The sequence below is a fragment of the Anticarsia gemmatalis genome, chromosome 15 (assembly GCF_050436995.1).
Source record: "Anticarsia gemmatalis isolate Benzon Research Colony breed Stoneville strain chromosome 15, ilAntGemm2 primary, whole genome shotgun sequence".
NCBI classification, from domain to species: domain Eukaryota; kingdom Metazoa; phylum Arthropoda; class Insecta; order Lepidoptera; family Erebidae; genus Anticarsia; species Anticarsia gemmatalis.
The window spans coordinates 6,859,380-6,878,941 of record NC_134759.1 but is presented as its reverse complement, the minus strand read 5'-3'; the positions used below and the strand labels follow the sequence as shown (position 1 = coordinate 6,878,941).

At 34.8% G+C, this 19,562-nt stretch overlaps 2 protein-coding genes across 23 annotated transcripts in view; one reads left to right on the top strand and one right to left on the bottom strand.

Annotated features, from left to right (window-relative positions):
* Positions 1-1,948, top strand: part of LOC142979080 (uncharacterized) — a 28,464-nt gene extending 26,516 nt beyond the window's left edge. For both annotated transcript variants that reach the window (XM_076123849.1, XM_076123850.1), the window contains exon 8: positions 791-1,948. In XM_076123849.1, coding sequence (XP_075979964.1) covers positions 791-1,296 — 506 coding nt within the window. In that variant the 3' untranslated portion in view covers positions 1,297-1,948. The remainder of the gene's footprint in view (positions 1-790) is intronic.
* A 1,466-nt stretch (positions 1,949-3,414) lies between these two features.
* The window catches only part of gish (casein kinase I gish), a 40,420-nt gene continuing 24,272 nt past the window's right edge, over positions 3,415-19,562 (bottom strand). For 4 of the 21 annotated variants that reach the window (XM_076123537.1, XM_076123538.1, XM_076123539.1 and 1 more), the window contains exons 7-16: positions 18,758-18,877; positions 18,259-18,407; positions 16,621-16,791; positions 13,943-14,017; positions 13,587-13,667; positions 13,018-13,083; positions 11,796-11,930; positions 10,608-10,661; positions 9,456-9,580; positions 3,415-8,355 (exon numbers count right to left, since the gene is read on the bottom strand). In XM_076123537.1, coding sequence (XP_075979652.1) covers positions 8,280-8,355; positions 9,456-9,580; positions 10,608-10,661; positions 11,796-11,930; positions 13,018-13,083; positions 13,587-13,667; positions 13,943-14,017; positions 16,621-16,791; positions 18,259-18,407; positions 18,758-18,877 — 1,052 coding nt within the window. In that variant the 3' untranslated portion in view covers positions 3,415-8,279. The remainder of the gene's footprint in view (positions 8,356-9,455; positions 9,581-10,607; positions 10,662-11,795; positions 11,931-13,017; positions 13,084-13,586; positions 13,668-13,942; positions 14,018-16,620; positions 16,792-18,258; positions 18,408-18,757; positions 18,878-19,562) is intronic. The other 17 variants (XM_076123542.1, XM_076123541.1, XM_076123543.1 and 14 more) reach the window with 17 other exon arrangements.

The window sequence follows — 19,562 nt, the reverse complement described above, 5'->3', positions numbered from 1 at the left end:
TTTTGTTCCAGAGTTATGTAAATGCATAAAATCACGCCTTTTTGCAATAGGGGTAGACAGTGACTTGAACGTTATAGAGTTATAACCGTATAACTCATTAAACTATTTTTAGACACAATGTGCTAAGATAAAATAACCGAAGCGTTATACTTTTATCTTGTTATCTTAAAGATCTTTTGTGCTTTGATGCTTTCATTCGTTGTATGACTCATTCAGACCCGTAACAGGTAACTGTAAAATAGAAAAAAGCGATGACTAATATAGCGGAGCACGTAATTAAAGATACATCTTAGTCATTTGTAAAACGAGATGACGTGGACTGTGGGTGGTAGTTTACAAGATTGTGTAACAAGTAACAAGAAATCTACGCGACAGATAATTTCACTATTTTAAAAATGCTTATCAAAATTTGCGTTTTAAACTTGACTCGGGTCACAAAATCGGATACGCACAGTGTGATAAACTACTTTTTATTTTCGTACTTATGACTACCCAATTCATATCTACAGTTATATAACAATTCAATGTGATACATTTTACGTAAAATTCGTTGACAGTAACGCTCGAGTTGATTTCAACTTTCTCATTACGACATCTCGATCGGATTCGCTGCACTACTTTGTATTTCACTGAAATTCTTACATAAACGTTGCACTTTAGGATGATACCTACATTTATTTTTCAGTTATATTCGTTACGGGTTTCCAAACGTAATTGGTCTTTTAAACTCATTTTAAGCTTGACTAGTTTATGTTACAAAAAAATAACTCGTTACTTCCTGTTGTTGCAGAAATGGCGCTTGACGAAACCGTCATAGATGATGGTGAGTTCAATATGGATGAGCTGATCACCTTCAACCGCCCACACTCCGACCATGACTACCAGGTGGTCAAGAACTTGGACACGCACAAGGCGCTCGCCGGAGGATACGTCGACCTCCCCATCGATGAGGACTGGCCCCCGAACCTCAAGAAGCGTATGAAAAAACTGGAGTTCGATTACGAAGACGGCAGGGATTACCTGCCGCCTATCGTAAAGGAGGAGAACTATGAGAACTTCTACAAGTTGGAGTCCAAGTTCAAAACGGAAGATGACACAGACATGAAAGACCAAGGCTTCTTACACAATACACTGCTTTCCACCGGACGCAAGCTCGGTGAACTCCTTGATGTCCTGCCCCCGATACCTGTCAAGAACGAGGACCTAGTCATCGAGGAGATCTCCGACTATGACGACACCAGGAACATCACCGAAATAAAGAGTTTCGTAGTCAACGGCACTTTGAACGAATTCTAGTTTAGTACAGATTCTATATTTTTTATTTCTTTATAATTCCTCGTTGTTTCCTTTCAGATTACTATTTTACTATTATTTTACAGAGAATGTATTTTTTACGATTATATAGTTTCAATGAAATTATTCCTCGCGTAGTTAGTGGGGTGGGAGTTTGACTGTGTGGCGTGTGCTTATCCGTTGTTCCGAGCTGTGGGTGTTGCTCGAACACGCCGGCGCCGAGGCGCTGACTACACCTGGAATTAGTCTAGTTATCACATAATAATGATTTTACGTTAGTGAGACCGCTATGAATAATTTTATTTAGGTTTAAGTATTATTCAGAAATAAGTGGTAATAAAGCAGTTTCTGGGAATGAAAGATGTTGAATATTTATTTGATATGTCAAAATTAATATATTATTAAAATCAAGATATATTTTTTATTTACGAATCATACTTTTAAGTTTAGTGTCTATAAGTTATTTACTAAGCATTTTCTCTGTTACGTCTCGGTGCAATTATAATTAGTAACTGATGTTTCAGTTTTAGCTAGAAATTGTTTTAAGTACCTATTTCACTTGTATTAGTTAGTGCTCGTTTTACCTACTTAGGATATAGGCGTGTAATAAAATGGACGACAATGATTGTTGGTTCAAATAAATTGTGTAAGGAAATTTGTTTTTTAATTACAAACCTCTGAATAACCTTATCGGTAAGAATAAGAAACAATCGGCTAAGAAACAGTACCATTTCTACAATAACTTTTAAGTATACATCGAGACGATTTCAATACTGCCATGCAAGATTTTATTCTAGTCCGATCATTTAAATTATTTAACATTGATCTAACTACCATAACAATCTTAATTGTTGTACCTGATTGGGAAAGCAGCTACTATTCAGAATTAATAGCAATTCTCCAAGCAAGATTCAGATGGCTTAACAGTTTCTAATACCGATATTTTCTAAGGACAGACTAACATTAGGTACTGATCCATCCCATCTGTACATTTTTTTTCTGTTGCTGCTGCATACATTATATTTTTATTATCATGGAATTAATTGGCCATAGTTAAACGGAAAGGATCCAACCCACACTTTGGCGAAAATGAGTTATGTATACCAAAACACTCCTTGAAGTTAAAATTTTAATATCACGAAAACAATCCAAGTAAAATTCAAACCCACCATGAAGTTATAGTCCTGAGTTAGTCCCCAAAGTTAAAGTGAACTTAAAAGTTAAATATCTCGAAACTACGTCTGTGTGGGTTGGATCGTTTCCGTTTAACTATGGCCAATTTTACCTTCTAGGCATAACATAAGTTATACACAGACAGAGTAAAGTCATTTTCTACCATTGGGTTTGATACAATTTTCTAACTCGTCTTTTTTTTACTATAATTTGTCTAACATTTAACAGAATACCGTAAAACGGGGTGAATAGAAACAATTTTCAACTTTGTCCTAAAAATTTGTAGCGAATAACTTGTTATTTTTATTGTCAGGTTGTTTTATATCATGTCCGGCGCCATGAAGAAAGAGTTAAAACCATATTTGTCCAAAAATATGCATAGTTTTACGATATTTCATTAAAAAAATGGTCAATTTCTATTCACCCAGCGATAGGGGTGAATCGAAACGACCAAAGGGGTGAATGGAAAAATTGTGTTTTAAAACGTTTTTTCAGTTAACAATATTGTATCTTTATAGATAAATATACACCTAAAGAGATAAACACTCCAAACAACTCATTAGAAAAGAAATTCCACTTTAAATCCAAAGTTTTGAAAAAAAATGTATGGACCATTAAGGCATTCGAGGACGGTTGACTTTGAAGCAATTTTTTGGGTATAAATATCAATTTAAACATTTAAACAATTATGACACCGCAGAGAAGTAATATCGACGTGTAATCATTTCAAATTTGAACAAAATTCTTAAACGAGGAGTACTCAAACATTGGGCTTGAAAACTTTCCTGATTTTTTTTCTATTCACCCCGCGAATTCTATTCACCCCGTTTTACGGCATTTACAGAGTAAGTAGTCAACTATTCAGACTTCAGATCGGAGGGTAGACCAATGGCAAACACAGTATAGGTTGAAATAAAACGATCTGTATAAAAATAAATAAAACCAATATCTTATAATAAGCTTTATTTAATTATGAATTAACAAATGTTTTCGTAATTTCGAACAAGGTTTGTGACATAACTGAATACATATCCCATATTTATCATCTTACAGAAAAATAAACACTGAAAACTGTTCTATGAATATGAATTTTAATACTTACTTTTACATTAAATTCAATTCAGATGGAAAAGCATGTATAATACATAAAAGTTAATAACTACAATTCAAATATCTTCCTCGTGTGTCCACAAGCCGACTGAACATGACTTACTTAGTAAGCGAAGTTTAAAATTAAATTAACTACAAGTGAGTACCCACGAGAGAGGAAGGGCGGCTCACACACCGATACTACATATTTGGTGCAGCCTTCACAATAAATAATCAAGTTACCTTTATTTTTTACATAGCAGAAATTTAATTCGAAGTACGCAATAAAATAAAAAGGTGCTTTATAATGTATAGTTATTTATTACGTCCGAATACATGTTAGTCACGAATCGACAGTAATCGTATATGATCTAGCGATCAGCGACTGTTAACACTCGACGACGTAACTTAAATGATAATTTACAATGCTCCCTTGCAACATTCGGCGGCGCGCCGTGCTCGGGCGCGTGACGTCACGCCACTGACACAACGTCTGACGTCACAACAACTACACACCACTCGACAAGTCGACACCACGCGGTGCTCAGACGCTCACACGCTCAGTCGCTCGCTCACGTCTGCAGATCACACAACTTCACTTTAATATTTAATACCCAATCTAATTTGATTATTCTATCTAGCAAATAGAAATTAACAATTAGGTACAATTATGGTATTAATCAATAATCATGTTTAAAGACTTACGAGGTTTATTACATTTGATTATACTGCAATGGTTGTACAATAAGTATTAACGATCCATTTAACGAGAAGAATACTTCAATTTGTTTACAATAATTTATCAAAAACCATTAAAGAATTGATTTAAAAATTTCCTTTTACATATCGACAATATTCGCATTATCTATACTTTTCTAAAAAATATGAAAACGACACAACAAGATGTTTTTATTTTTATGTTATAAAACACTTCAAACGTTCTTAGCCAAATGAATAACTTCTAATGCATTGGATACAATTTTGTGATGACTACATATCTGTGACTAATTCAAAATACCTTACGAAAATGTCAGTGTGACCAGCGCAACGCGACGACATTCATATAATAATATATACCTATAGTAAATCAGGAGCGTAATTAATGGAAAACAATTCGGTACGTGTCGACAGGATCGCTCTGATTACAATGACATCTACATTATCTTACTCCTATGCAAATCACGCTTGTCGAAACCTTTCCGCTTCCAGTCCAAGCAAAAATATACAAATGTTTTTAAAGCTGTACAATTTATACACTATGTTAGCGACCGCCCTAGTCGTGTGGCCACATGAATCTCGAGACATTGAAACGGTATAACAAGGTAAATAGTGTATGGCCGTTCCACGCTGGCGGTAATCGGGAGGCGCGACGCTCCCTGATCTCAGTCTGCTCGCATCCCACTCCTAAATATAAATCACCGTTGGAGACCCACAGTGGAGCTGTCGCGGCGACTAACACCCGTCACGTGTCACCTACATGACTACGTCACAAGTATTAGTTCCGTCAGAACACTAACAAACCAAACTGAATCGCAATAATACAAATTGACATGAGCCCAGAGCCACGTGTTTTGTACCCAAGGTGAAATGTTTCATTCAGTCTTGTAGGAATATAGAAGCCAGTTCACTCGGGACTCGACGGGGTACACCGATTGAAACAAATTACGTTTTAACACTATTGTATTGATTTTCTATACAATTTATTGCACACTTAATAATAACATTTATCGAATTAACCAATCGTCAATATGGTCATGTTCCTCACAAAAGCATGAAAAAAACTCATTACTTACATTTTATTTCTTATTTAATAAATGTCTGGTTATCTCTTAAAAAACTATAATAATAGATATAAATAAAGATAGGAAATTATGTGGCGTCACTATAGGAACGGAGCCAATTGTAAATATTATTATATTCGTTTTCATACAAATCGAACTTAGGTAAACAATGACTAAATAAAGTTATTATCTAAAGTATTCATACAAGCAATAGGTTGAATGATAGCCGCTCAAGCATCACATAACTGATGAGACGATGCAACACTTCACGTAAATATATCTATAAGTAAGTCGTTTCGACCACATAATGTTTTATAATAAGTATCCAGTGCGTATTGATAGTAAGTGCTATTGAATGTTTGATCAATACACATCGGCGTCCAGTCAAATATCACAACCTGCATGAAACATAATCCACTATAAGGAGAGTGCAACATTCAACCTAGAGCGGACGAAAGACAAAATCCATCAACACACAAACTTACTATAAAGTCACAATATTGGCTGTTCATTCATTACTCACAAGTCAAGTACAACGGTAATGAACTTAAACGACATACAAAAATAAATTCACTGCTTCATTGACAAAGGAAACAAAGCGACATACGTCTACTCAGTAAGTATTTAGTTACGCTACAGTGTCGATGAATTATGACCGAAATCCTAATGTACAAATCTATGGATTTGTTCGAACTATGTGCTGGAATGGACATCATAGATGAGTGGCCATGAATGTATGCAAGTGATGTCGATGAGGTAAAGTAAGTCTCACGTCTCGCAACAACAGAGAATTTACAATTTTTTGGTGAAAATTAAACATAATTCACTAAGGACGGGAACACAAACATAAAAAGAAATCTGCCAACCGCACATGGCCTAGAATATAATCACTTTATTGCTATTAGAACGCCCAACAATGTTAAGAACGCGGAGACCCTAGTTATATAAATTAGAATGTTAGAGCGGTGATCAGGACGAGTTACACAGGTATGCTGTGAAGCGATACATATCAATTGACATCAGTTAACAACCTGACCGAAGGCGCTCGAGGGTTTCACTTCAAACAGAACACAACATCCAAAGTTTCGGCGACATTCCGTGTGACGCCTCCATCTCGAAGGCGAACATTCGACAAATCATCTAACCTCTGAGAAACTAACACAATCTAACCATTTCCTACGGAGTGTCGTATGACCGCGACCGCAACTCGTTACGTCCGTTGACAACAACTATTACAAGTGCAGCGTCAATAGTAATGACAACAGATAACGTACAGCCGAGCTAATATATGCGTATTAATACGGAATCTTCATGGAAGTGTCATCTAAATATTAACAATTAACGCAATATATAACTGGTACATACACGAATAACACTTTGTATAGTATATTCTGATATATATAATATGTGATTGCCAACCACTCAGACATTAGTATGCACCTTTGTTACGCGTAAGGTCAAAATGAAACTAAAACTTATAGTAGCTTCGTGTAATCAGTAAGCATTATGGATTACTCAAAATTACAAAATCTAAAATAATATTAAATAAAAATTGCGGTAATTCGGGGTAGGGTAGCATACGTTTTGTTAAATTGGCAATAATATTTGCATTTTAGTAATATTTTTTAACATATTTTAAACCCAGTCGCTCCGTGTAACAATATTTTAAAGTGACATATTTATCATCTATATTACTAACAACAAGGTATAATAATTACACTATATTTGTGTAATTTTTAATGACAATTATGTCAGCTGATAAAACGTCCAAATAATTTAATTTATAATTTAAGTAGACCTCATAGCCTTACAGGTTGTTTCAAATTTGCCAAATAAAGTGATCCAGATTTAATAACTACATGATGTATAATTTTTTAGAGATCTCCTGGATGTATATTTACTTGATACATTTTGAAACAGAACCTATAAGTTGGAAGTGACCCAGTCTTTATAACATAGAACGTAATCTCATGTTTTTAGTAAGGCAAAAGTGGAGATCAAGTTCTTTGTTAATCTAGTGTGTTACCAATATTTAGATACATGTCCAACTTTAGCCAACTTCAAATAAAATGTGCTCATAGCCATTGCAATCGATCGATTTAAGTTATTATAAGTGTATGTTGTACTGAATATGTTAACATGAAAATATCAATGCCATTTATACTTAATTAGAACCTACGTAATGACTCTGCATGTATTTGGTGGGCAATATGAGTATCTTTCAACAATTCGTTTTACTGTTTTAGGCTTTGCTGAAATATGTATCTATAATCTTGCTTTCTTGCATTAATTTTAAATCAAAGTTAATACACTTTAAAATTATATTTTCATGCTAAAATCAATCAGTACCAAGCTTTGAAAGGCTAATCGATGAATTTCTTCCTAATAAGATGGACATGATTCAAAATAAATAATGGAACACGTGAATAAATCTATTTATATTTTATATTACTGTACGCGCACACCAGCAACTTTTCAGAGTGAAATTATGAGATCGCGTTTTATTAGAACATGAATTGCTATTCGGCATTGAATAATGTATTAGCAGACGTTGAATAAAATAAAAATGGTTTCATACATGTGTTATTGTTTCATGATAGTGAAACCGGCGCATCACTGCAGGAATGAACGTCGAGTGGCCACTAACCGGCACAATAAATCATAACGTTATGCATAATAATACTGGATGCGAGTATTCGTACGTGCCATTAGCGACGATAGAGGCCTACTGCGAGTCGCGCTCGCGATTACGAAACGAACCGCACCAAAAAAGTGGCTAGTGCACATGATCTTACAAACGACGACTGGAATCTGACGTTAAACGATCGAAAACAGTGAATATAAGAAAAGTTTGAGCACGGAGCAACCGGGGGTGGGTGGAGCTGTGGAGGCGCGTGCGGAGGCGGAGCGCGGGCGGCGCGGGGGTCACGTGCCGCACTCGCGTCACTTGCCCGCGCGCGCCGCGCACTTCTTCTTTTTGCGTTTGAAGAAACAACAGCATCTGGAATACACAGATTGCCTGCATGACGATTTACAGAGTCTGTCAGGGGACTAGTTTGTTAGCTTCGATATTAACTTCAAACGAAACGCAGAAACGGGTACTCGGAAATTCAAATATTTCGAAGTAAAAACTCGGGTACGTTACGCTACGGAAAGCGTTTCAAAAGATCCAAGTAAAAATAAAATAATTTAAATAATAAAATGGACAGTGAACATTTTAATGATGGCGCTGAAATGGTCCATGATCGGCGATACATGACGGCTGAAATGAAATACACGTATTAGTAAAGGTTAGATATTACTATGTAATACCATTACAACTAATGTTAAGTGCTTGTCCTGAGTTAAAGCTGGTATTTATCACACACGCGTCCGTGACGGTCTAAGTGGTCGCGCGCCCGTGAGCTAATCACGTACGTCACTCAAGACACACACCTATAACTTATTATCCACCAACAACCTTAATGCATTAGCCGGTTGACGAACCAACAAATGCGACTTGTTTGGATAGACTAATTCATCAGTAACTATTTCCAATTGAGTTCAATTTTATTGTTAAAAACAAAACTGCGATGTGATCTCGTGCGTCAAAGCCTGCCTTTGATTGCTCAAGCTGTTGAAGCAAACTACATGATGTTCGTCGCATCGCAGTTTTGTAAACCATATTTTTATTTATGACACGAGATTGGCATGTCGAAGCCGTGATATGTGATTGTGTTAATAATGTAGCATTGCGCAAACAAATATAGCTTTAATTAACAATATTGATTGGTGTAATAACAAACTCTAAGATCAATTGCAAGTCTCATGATAGGCAGTTTCAATCGATGTGCATGAAAGCACATGGTCTTAGTCGAATGTTTGCGGAACGCTACCAAGGCTTGATTTCTTCCTACGCTGCAGTCGCGTACATCGGTTCAGGGTATATATATTGTTCTTTGGAAAACTGCACAGAGACGCTGACGTGCGCGGCATATGTTTCCATGTAATAAGCTACGCAACCGACGTCAGCTCAAGAAGAATTCAAGCCTAATGTCTGACAATGATAATGTAAATGATGTATGTGTGCTTATGATTAAACTTAAACTAAAATAAAAGAAAATAAAAGGGTATGCATACAGTTGGAACACTGACTTGGTGTCGTCGACCACATCAACCTCGTGATGCGGTTGAGTGATCGGCGTGTTGCTGTGGCCTGCGGTCGGGTCGTCTGCGCCTAGCTCGCCGTTCGTTGAACTAACCACCTGAAGGATAAAATGGAGAAGATTGTACAAATGTTAAATTATCTTGATATCAACCGGTTCACGACGAACAAAAGTACCACTCACAAGAGAAAACTTTGTTGCCAGTCTACCGCTCAATAGAGTGGTTTAGTATAAAACAGTTTTGTGATAAAAAAAAGTTCACGATCTCTACTTTTAAACGTAGGTAAGTAAATTAAAAACGACGAACATTTTTAGAACAATATTTTTTAACAATAAGAATAAGAAGTTTCTAAAGAACCTATTTAAAATAAGACTCAAAAACTTTAACGTAAGTATTAAAAACTCGTCAAATTTTCACATCTAATAAAAAAAACAAAAATCGAAGCGTTCAATACACATAGCCAAACTATATCGTGAAATAAACCACATCGATACAATTGGAAACTAAATGCGTGCAGTGTGAGTACCCAAAGAAAATAAATAAATAGCTGCAAAACAATTATTAAGCTAAAGTGTACAAGTACTTTATGAATGAATATTGGCAGTGCTTTGATTGTAAGCTTTCAGTAACAGTTAGGCCGATGCTACGAGGGTCTAACGATTCTAAGAGTTATTATGAATAAAAAATGGCGCCAGACTGTTGCGTCGTGGTTGTCGAGTGTCGCCATATCGAAAAATGTATACCTATACCTTTCTTAATTTTTATTACAGGTTAATATAATTTTATTTCTTTCAAACAACAGTTTTATAGCAGATACAGAAGAAGATGACAACTTTAAACACTTATAACGGACAAATAAGTGAAAAGCCAAGGATTGAATCCAATGGAATATTGTCATGTACATTTTGATCCAAGATTTTATGCTATGGATTAGATAACAGTTTAACAGGTTTTTGATTGATCTTAAACGTATCCAGAAAGTGTGTGAAAGTAAAAAACATTTACAAAACACAAAACGAACGTAGAGAAGTAAAAGACCCATGTGCTAGGCCCAACTGTTAAGACAACTTAAGCATCATGCAGACAGTCACACAAGGATTGCCGGCAAATATAATCAAAACTGACCGTGGATACCGATCCGGGAAATTTCACATACCGAAAATGTTTATTCTTCAATAGCTAAAAAATAAATACACCAATATACATTCACAATTCACATATACAAATAAAATATTTGCATAAAATAAAATATAATTCAAAATAATAACATGCAATGTGGGTAGGTGTCTCTATTCTAAATTCATTAACACAGTAGGGATCCATCATAGCTTATTATTTTACGTAATTTTAATATAATATTAAACCTTTTTTTATAAAATAACTTTGTGTAATGTAAACTTATTCATCTACGTGATGGAATTAAACAAAATGTCGCACTCCCGGTGCAACACTGTCACTTTTGTAAAAAAAAACAAATCTATAGATATCTTACAAAGTCATTGTTGTGTGAGGTGTCAACGTTTTAAATGCTTCTCCTGAAAAACTAATTTTTTGCATAAGTGACAGTATTGCACCGGGGATGCGATGTGTCAAATATATTGTATACCTACGAAATAATAAAAAAAAAACACTGATACGATATAAAAACAACTATGTGCGTAAAATGAACTAAAAATATTGCATTCAACGATATCAGGAAAAGACTTCCACCAAAATATCAACAGAAAAGTAAGCAAATATTTGTGACCTTATTGACTGCTATTTGAACCATTTTTTCTTTTAGAGCACTTAGTGGCAAGAAGGCATACTATCTTACCACTGACCATACAATATACTGCTTTGAAATTTATTTGTCATTCACGCTTTTTTTACCCATACACAAATCCACCCTTGCACGATCGCCAAGAACCAAACTATCAATTCAAAGAGAACACGACGTTGCGAGTTTACGTAAGACGATACACAGTTTTCGATTACATGTATTAGGTCGGGGAAAGTCTTTTCGCAATTTAGTATGTATGAACTTGTAATAAAATCTTTTCTCTACACAAAAGAGCTCGATATTTGGGTACCTCGCGAGCTCACTGAAAGAAAACTAATGAACCGTGTACTCATTTGTGATTCTTGAAGCCAAAGAGATTTTATTACAAGTTCATACATACTATAATGTGAAAAGACTTTTTCCCCGACCTAATATGTTGCAACTAGGTAATTTGTCAAATGAGCGTGGATCGTGCTTAGGAGGCATGCTGGGCGGTGTGTATCGTTCTATCGCGTCAGGTGTTAGTACAGGCTCACCATACAGGCACTCACCTGTACGGAGCCGTGTCTGTCCGCGGGAGTAAGATGTCCAGTGTTGAGCGGCGTCGCTTTCCCACTGTGCGGCCAGTTGCCGCCAGTGTTCGCGGTGCCGCCCGTGCCGAAATCCTTCGACTTCATCGCTGCGATCTACGAGCCACAACACCACATTAAACTCTCAACTAACACTACAACAACTAGGGCAAAACACTAGTAAGGAATAAAAGTTAGTTAATATATTTTTTACTCTATCAAGAAAATAGTATTAAAATATATTAGGAATAATGATACTTTAATATGAATATACGAGTTTTTCGTTATTCCGACCAGTACCGAAAGGCCTTGTTGAATGAATAAAAAACCAAAACAAACTGATTCCTAAATCATGTCACTCAATTTTAGCACAACTTCGAAAATCAATAAAACACGGGCATATTATCTCAATTTATGGTGAGGAGAAGAGAAACAAGATATCTCTCAAAATGCATCTATACACTCCCAAGCACTTGCACCAAATTTGTAGACAGCGAACAACTATAAGCATAGTTTGTATGTATACAGGTAAAACAGATTCTAAATAGGACTACTACCAAAACAGGAATATCGAGTTTTATTTTACTCTCCACTACGTAATTTCTAAAATTTTCTATAGAACGAAGAGTAGAAAATACGCAATGAAACGTAAATATAAAATCGATAATATTTTAGCATAGTAGTAGACCTGCAACATAGGTAAAAGGAGGTAAACCGCTTACAGTTGTCGTATATTTAGATAACCATTTCAATTTGGTAGCATTCTCGAAAATCCACACATAACACAATTTGTCTGTTAGAAGGAACTAGCAATGAAACCCTAGAAGCACCAAGCAAAAACTGCAAATGATATGCTTAAGAAGTAACGACGGACATTGTTTTACTTCTACATACATATTATATTAATAAAGAGTTTGGTCCTATGATATGACAATATAAAAGTAATTTTGGGGGTGAAAAATCCCACTATAATTGTAATTTAATTTATTTCTTACAAAGAACCAACCAATAAACTATGATGCAAAAATAAAACAACAGATGACAGCACAGGGTTGTAACAGACAACTTATACTTTTCAGTTGGCACACAGAATTTTGCTGAAAAGTATATATTTGAACACTTTATTGGGAGTTTTTCGAGGCGAGCGGCAAGGGCAGCAAGGGTCTAATAATAAAACAACAACTATTGTGTAAGCGGACCAAACCTCTCCGGATATTAGCGCCGCTTCATCGTCCTCAACCAAACCAATCATATAATCACACAAATCATCCTGCACCGACAAAAAAGCTTTATGAGTTCGCGCCACCTCACCGGACCATTCCAACACGGTTATATGACAGCGAATACAATACATATACATTATATTATATCTGGAAATTGCTAAACATGTGTAGATAATTTCAAGTATTATATGGGCCTTTTATCCTATTATAAAAGCGTTTAGATATTATATTTTATATGTATACTATAATTTATAACTTATCTATATATATATTGAGCCAACAGGTGTCAATGGAAGCTAGTTTTTGTATATTGCAACAACCAAATTGTAATTAACTTGCGATCATATAATGTGGCCAACATTGGCCAGCTGTTGGCCTAAAGTATAAAGACAGCAGAATCGTGGCAAAGCAGAATTGCGATACTTTGTGATTCAAAATACCACACTCAGAAATAATATAGAACAAAATATTTTAAAAGACAGCATTTTAGCTTCACTCTTATATCCATAGTACTAAAGACTAAAATATTATAACATTTTGTATGTTTTACCTTGTGGAATGGCTGATGACTGTCGCGATTCGGTGAAACAACAATCTCATGTCCAGTCTGGATCGATCCCACTGGTGTGGACTGAAATCATACACATTACATATTTATAAAAAGGTCAACTACACTTTCACTTACTAAACTACAATAATATAGATATTATTTTATATTAATTAGAAGATAATGAAACATCCCCAGTGCAGTTGTTAGTTGTGAAAGAAATAAAAACATGCATTTATATCGCCAAAGCTTTATATGCCAAATTGCCATTCATACCATTTGTTCTTCGATGACTGAAATATTCAGACAAATATAACAGTAGTATTGTTGTTCAATAATAGTATACCGTCTCCACTAACCTTGTCCGACTTATTCCTAACCACATTGGAGGGCGGCGCGTTGCGTAAGATTCTCATCACGTGTATGTTCGCAGGCTGCGACGGCGACACATAAGCAAGCATGCGACATGCAACATCCCAACGTAAATAAGCGACATCCATAAACCACACAACACCAACATTTGCCAATTTTTAAGTGCGTGCAATTACCGACGCGTGGTTTAAGGAATAGCCCGCATTCATGCATGATATATTTTATTTAGTGTGTAAAAATCAAACTTCTACACAAAAACAAGTGATTAAGGCACAAAATTTTATTTTTTAAACAAATATAATAAATTATGCAACCTCTACTATTAGCGTTGTCATCTAAGGATTATCTAATTCAAACAATTATTTAAATTCATCAATTAAACCGTTTTCCAATATGCTACGAGTGAAAAATAAAAAATGTTACAAAAAAACCATATCCAAAGTGTTGTGAAAACTATATATTTTGAACAAAAGTAGTGTTAATGATATGAAACACATAGTGATAAAAAACATAGAAATATTGGCAAAGCGGTACTTTAGAATATCAAAATACTTGTTCTATTAAAAATTTCATACAAAGGATGTCATAAGCAGGATTTGTGCAAAAGTTTACAATCAAAACCTATTAGATTACGCTAGTATTTTTGCGGCTTCCGACAGTGAACATCGGCTAGAGTACAATATCGTGTCATGTACAAAATGTATAAATGAAATATACATGCAAATGTCTTCAGTACATATCGATACCAAGAATTTTCTTTCAGATAAACGTATTTTTATAAAGACGAAAAAAAAATGGGACAAATTCATGTGGATCTCGAATGACTTGTGTGTTATTAAATTGACTAAACTAAATAAGTCGCGCATTATTTGTAAAAATAATATTATCGTGTGAGTACACTTCTGTTTGTTCTCTCGAAGCGCGACTAGGGAATCATAATACGTATAGAGGCGTCGGCATCCGGGAGTCTGTCGTAGTGTCAGCGAATATTTCTCAATGTTCGCTACACGATACTGCACCTCCCCTGATGACAGTATTTCATTACGATAATTTTTATACTGTGCAATTTTCTACAGGACTCTTTCGATAAACTTTACAGAGTATAAAAACTTCGAAAACAAACTTTAATTTATACTATTTGTGCGGGCAGTAAGCCTAAAAAAACTTAAGATTGTGCTAGTATTTTTATAAAAAATATTTTTTTATATCATGCTCGATTGGTTGCAATGTTTACATAAATTTATTGAATGATATTTATTTCTAGTTGAAGTAAAGAAGAAATGATGCAAGTGCTGATAAAATAAACAGACATTTATCAAGTATTGGCGTCATCGGGATGTTATTATTTTATTTACTTATATCTGTTGATATATAGTAATTGTAGTGTACATATTGTTCATGTACTCATTCATGTTCCACAAAACGACTTTGAATATTTAGAACCAATTATCTCGTGCCTATTTAGAAAGTCGTTAAGTAGAATGTTCTAGTAACGTATGACAGTTTCAAATACAAACAGGCAAGCATAGCTGTAAGCCACACACGAGGCAAAATAAAGCATTGAACAGTTTCTGTATAGCCATATAATATTTGAGTACAAATAATAAGACATAGTAAAGAGAAATTATTTTATTATATGCTAGTAAGAAACTTTTCATTTTATATTTACAGTTCTAGCTGTGTAAAATCAGTCTTGAGATTGAATAATGGTCTAAAAGTAATTATAAGGTGGGAACAAGAATCTAATTATAACATTAATTTAAGTATTTCGAGTTAGGAAAGTGTGATACATAATGTTACAAAAAGTGAAGAGAGGCATACACGCGATACTATTGTTCTTGACGACAGTAAACAATTTGTTTAGCGTTAGCGCTAATATTCGTCAGATCCGGGTACACGTCAAGGAAGAGATCGTGAAATATTAAACAAGCTAACGCAAGTGACACATTATAGTTACCGTAATTAATGAGATATTTTTGTAAAGATGAAGCCTACGGATGGATTAGGCATGTATTTTTTTATTGGATGTCTATTTTCTGACGAAAAATATAGTAGAAAGAGCATAATTACTAGTTTTACACGTGATTTTGGCATCAACAAAAGCAGGAAATAAGCATATCTAAGCAGTTAGATCATAGAATTTTAATCAATACGTCATTGGAACAAAGTATCGCGCGAATGTAAAGACACACGACCATTTATCGCTTCGTACGCATACTTCAAAAGGGATTAAGTTTATGATAGGCGATAGTGTATGACATACAGACGAGAAGTGAACGAGTGACCTAGAGATATGCAGTGTCATGCTAAATGAAACTATTTTTACGGATTTTTAGTCATATTTTTTGTAAATATGGTTTCATTTTTTGTTTGAGCATAGGTCTTTTTTCAAAGCAAAAATTTCATTAAGTGACCATTTTAATTTGCAGTTAATTTATTAACAAAAAACATCTGCTTAAGCCGGAAAATAGGAAAAAAAGACCTTCACACATGCCTAAAGAAAACCAAGCTTCCGTTTCCAATTCTTGTTTGAAATGAAACCAGTATATTTCCTAATAAATGTAGTTGAAGGAAGAAGTAAAAACAAGAATACATTTTGAAGTGTGCGCAAGAGTTTCATTTCAAAGGTATATATTTAGTGTGTTTATGCTACAGAATTGTTTACCATGGTCTTGCCGGTCCAGTCGAACTCGCCGTCGTCGACGTAGCCGCGCCGCTCGAACAGGTCGCGGAACATTCGCCGCAGCTGGTCATAGTCGGGCGTCTCGAAAAAGTCAAGCCGACGAACGTAGCGTAAGTACGTCGCTAGCTCCTCGGGATGGCCTTCGCACAGCACCTGAAAAATAAGACGTTTTAAATGTAATATCGTACTTACTTATTATTCTTCAGGTACATATTGTAATAAATTTAACAGTCATGTTTTGCATGATCATGCTAACAGTAATCGTTAATTAGAGAGAATATTGGCTGGCATTTCTGTAAAAAACTGACCCAAACCCTAAATATAAGCAAAAATTGATTATGAAGGATTCTTCAAATCTTATTAATTTACTTCAAAACATTGAAGTTAATTTATAACTACATATTTGAATTGTATTAATTGTCATGCTTCTTTCCTTTCATATTCTATTACAAATAAGGTAAAAAGTAACACAAATGTGCATGCTTTTCCTACTTCTCTGCTGATTGATGTTTTTCCGTCAGACGGAATCATTTAAACATACATACACAAGTCATTACGTGTGTTTGTGTTTTGTTTCTATTGACAACAACGCTATAACAGAAGGTTATTAATGTGAATAAACATTGGTCATTTGCAGCGAGCAAGAATGCTGGTTTTTGTTCAACATTGTACTAACAATGGATACAGTTAACTGTCGGTAAGATTCAATTATACATACGTATGCATAATTATATACTGGCGTGGATAGCGTACACACACGATTTATTCATATATTTTAAAATACGACTCTCCAATATGACTAAGCGTTAAATAGAGTAATAATTCTTGTTTCAGCAGACATGTGTTTTAGAGAATCACACATATATTTAAGAGAATACGGAACAAGAACACATTGAAATTGAATATTGCACCAAAAGCGGTTTCAATAGCAATACCAACAATGCAAATATGTTCCCGTCATTGTCTCCAAATATAATATCAAACTGATTAATTTGAACCATTTAGTAGGTGAAGGATAGCAGCCAAAATTTTTCCTTGTATAGTACGTACAGACACGCACACTACAATAATGACTAGACATCTTCTAAGCGTGAACTAGGCAAGGACGCGTTCTAAAAACCTAGTATTATAAACTATTATTTTGTGCCGACCTCGAATATCTACGGCTGGGGGCACACCTCCCCGGTGAACGATAATTCTTATTTGTCAGATCAAGTAGGTGTTTATTACTTAAGATCATATGTATACGCGGACAAAGTCGCGCGTAGTATATAGTATAAATAACTGTTTAGATAAGATTGATAAAATATGTGTGATTCATAAAATATGCAAATCGTGTTAGCAATATCTAATATTTCAAAGAAGTTACTTGATATGAGAATTTTATCAAATCATTGCAAAAATATGGGTATAAAAAATCAATTCAGTAAACTATCAAAAATTTCAATCATGCGATCACCAAAGACTAAGACACGTAGTGTTTTATGTAAAAGTCTACGTTCACTTTCTTGAGAAATCAAGCTTTTATTCGACGACTGAATAGTATGCGTGTTGTCGCAAAGTAATAGAGTAGTGTTACAAACTTCGTTAAGTTTTCCAATAAAATAAATCACTTGTTACCTCAATAGGCGTCGCTCGTTTGGTGTCACCAATTTTTTGGTATCGCTCTTTCAGTGTGTCAGCTTTTAAACCCTGCCAGGGTAAGGAACCACGTAAAAAATACATAAACATATGCCCGAGAGCCTCTAGGTCGTCGCGTCTAGATTGTTCTGAAAAAAGAAAACAGTGTTATATAAGTGATATAGTTTATTTATAATTTGATCTATGAATTTTAACAATAGTATTGTAATTGATGGTCACAGACAGTAATCTGAATAGGTATCAAAAATACCTAAATTCTGACGTTTTCCGCGTTTTATCCAAGTCTTAATCTAGTAGATTATCAAATCTATGTCAAATCAAATCGTATTGCCAATTGCAATCGACTATCGTCAAGATCTTCGAATAATAAAACTCGAAATAGATTCTTCGTGAAGTTGTTTCCTTAACTTTTCACTTTGTCGTATCGTGATAGGAAAATGCCGTATAAAGTTTGAAATGGTACAATAAAATGTATTACCTTTTCCTAAATGTGTGTTTATTGACATGTATCTCGCAGTCCCGGTGAGTGACTTGTGTTCCCGATATGGGATATGTTTGTTTGTCTCTAAGTCTATATATTCTTTGGCCAAACCAAAATCTGAAAAGTAAAATGACAGTTCATTAGTATCGTGACAAATACATTTACAATGCTAACGTTATTGTCAGTATCAATATGATTCATGGCTTTTACGACTTCTATCAAATTATCTATGCTTAGTCCGTATTGATAGGCAACTTATTGAACGTCTAGTGCCTAGACACCGGTTGAAATTCTTTGTCAATACGTCACTAGTCTTTAAGTACTAAGCAAGACACCTGTACTTAGCGAAATCTTTAACATCGTATAATAAGTTATTTATTCAGCATAATAAGCGTAAAAAAGATTTCCTCAAATCAAAAAAGCAATTTGCTTTTTGTTTAGCATTCTTAAGTTATCAATCACTTTCGTTTCGACTTGCTAGAAGGAATGGTCTACGTCAGTTCCATATTAAAATACAATGAGCTAACCAATTATTAATTAAAATCTAATTCGTTCTGTGGTTTTCCCATTAGACAACATTTCATTTAACAATGTAATGTTCTATAAACGCATAACAATGAGTATTGGCTAAGAAAAAGGTCCAACCACACTAGATACCTAATAAAGTACAAGCGTATCAATAGTAACCGCAGACCTCGTCGCAATGAAGATTGTATTACTACATTATTGTTATATCTCGTTACCTAATCGCTATGACGCGTACCATCAATGTGACTTTATCACTTTGCGAAATGAACTGTCA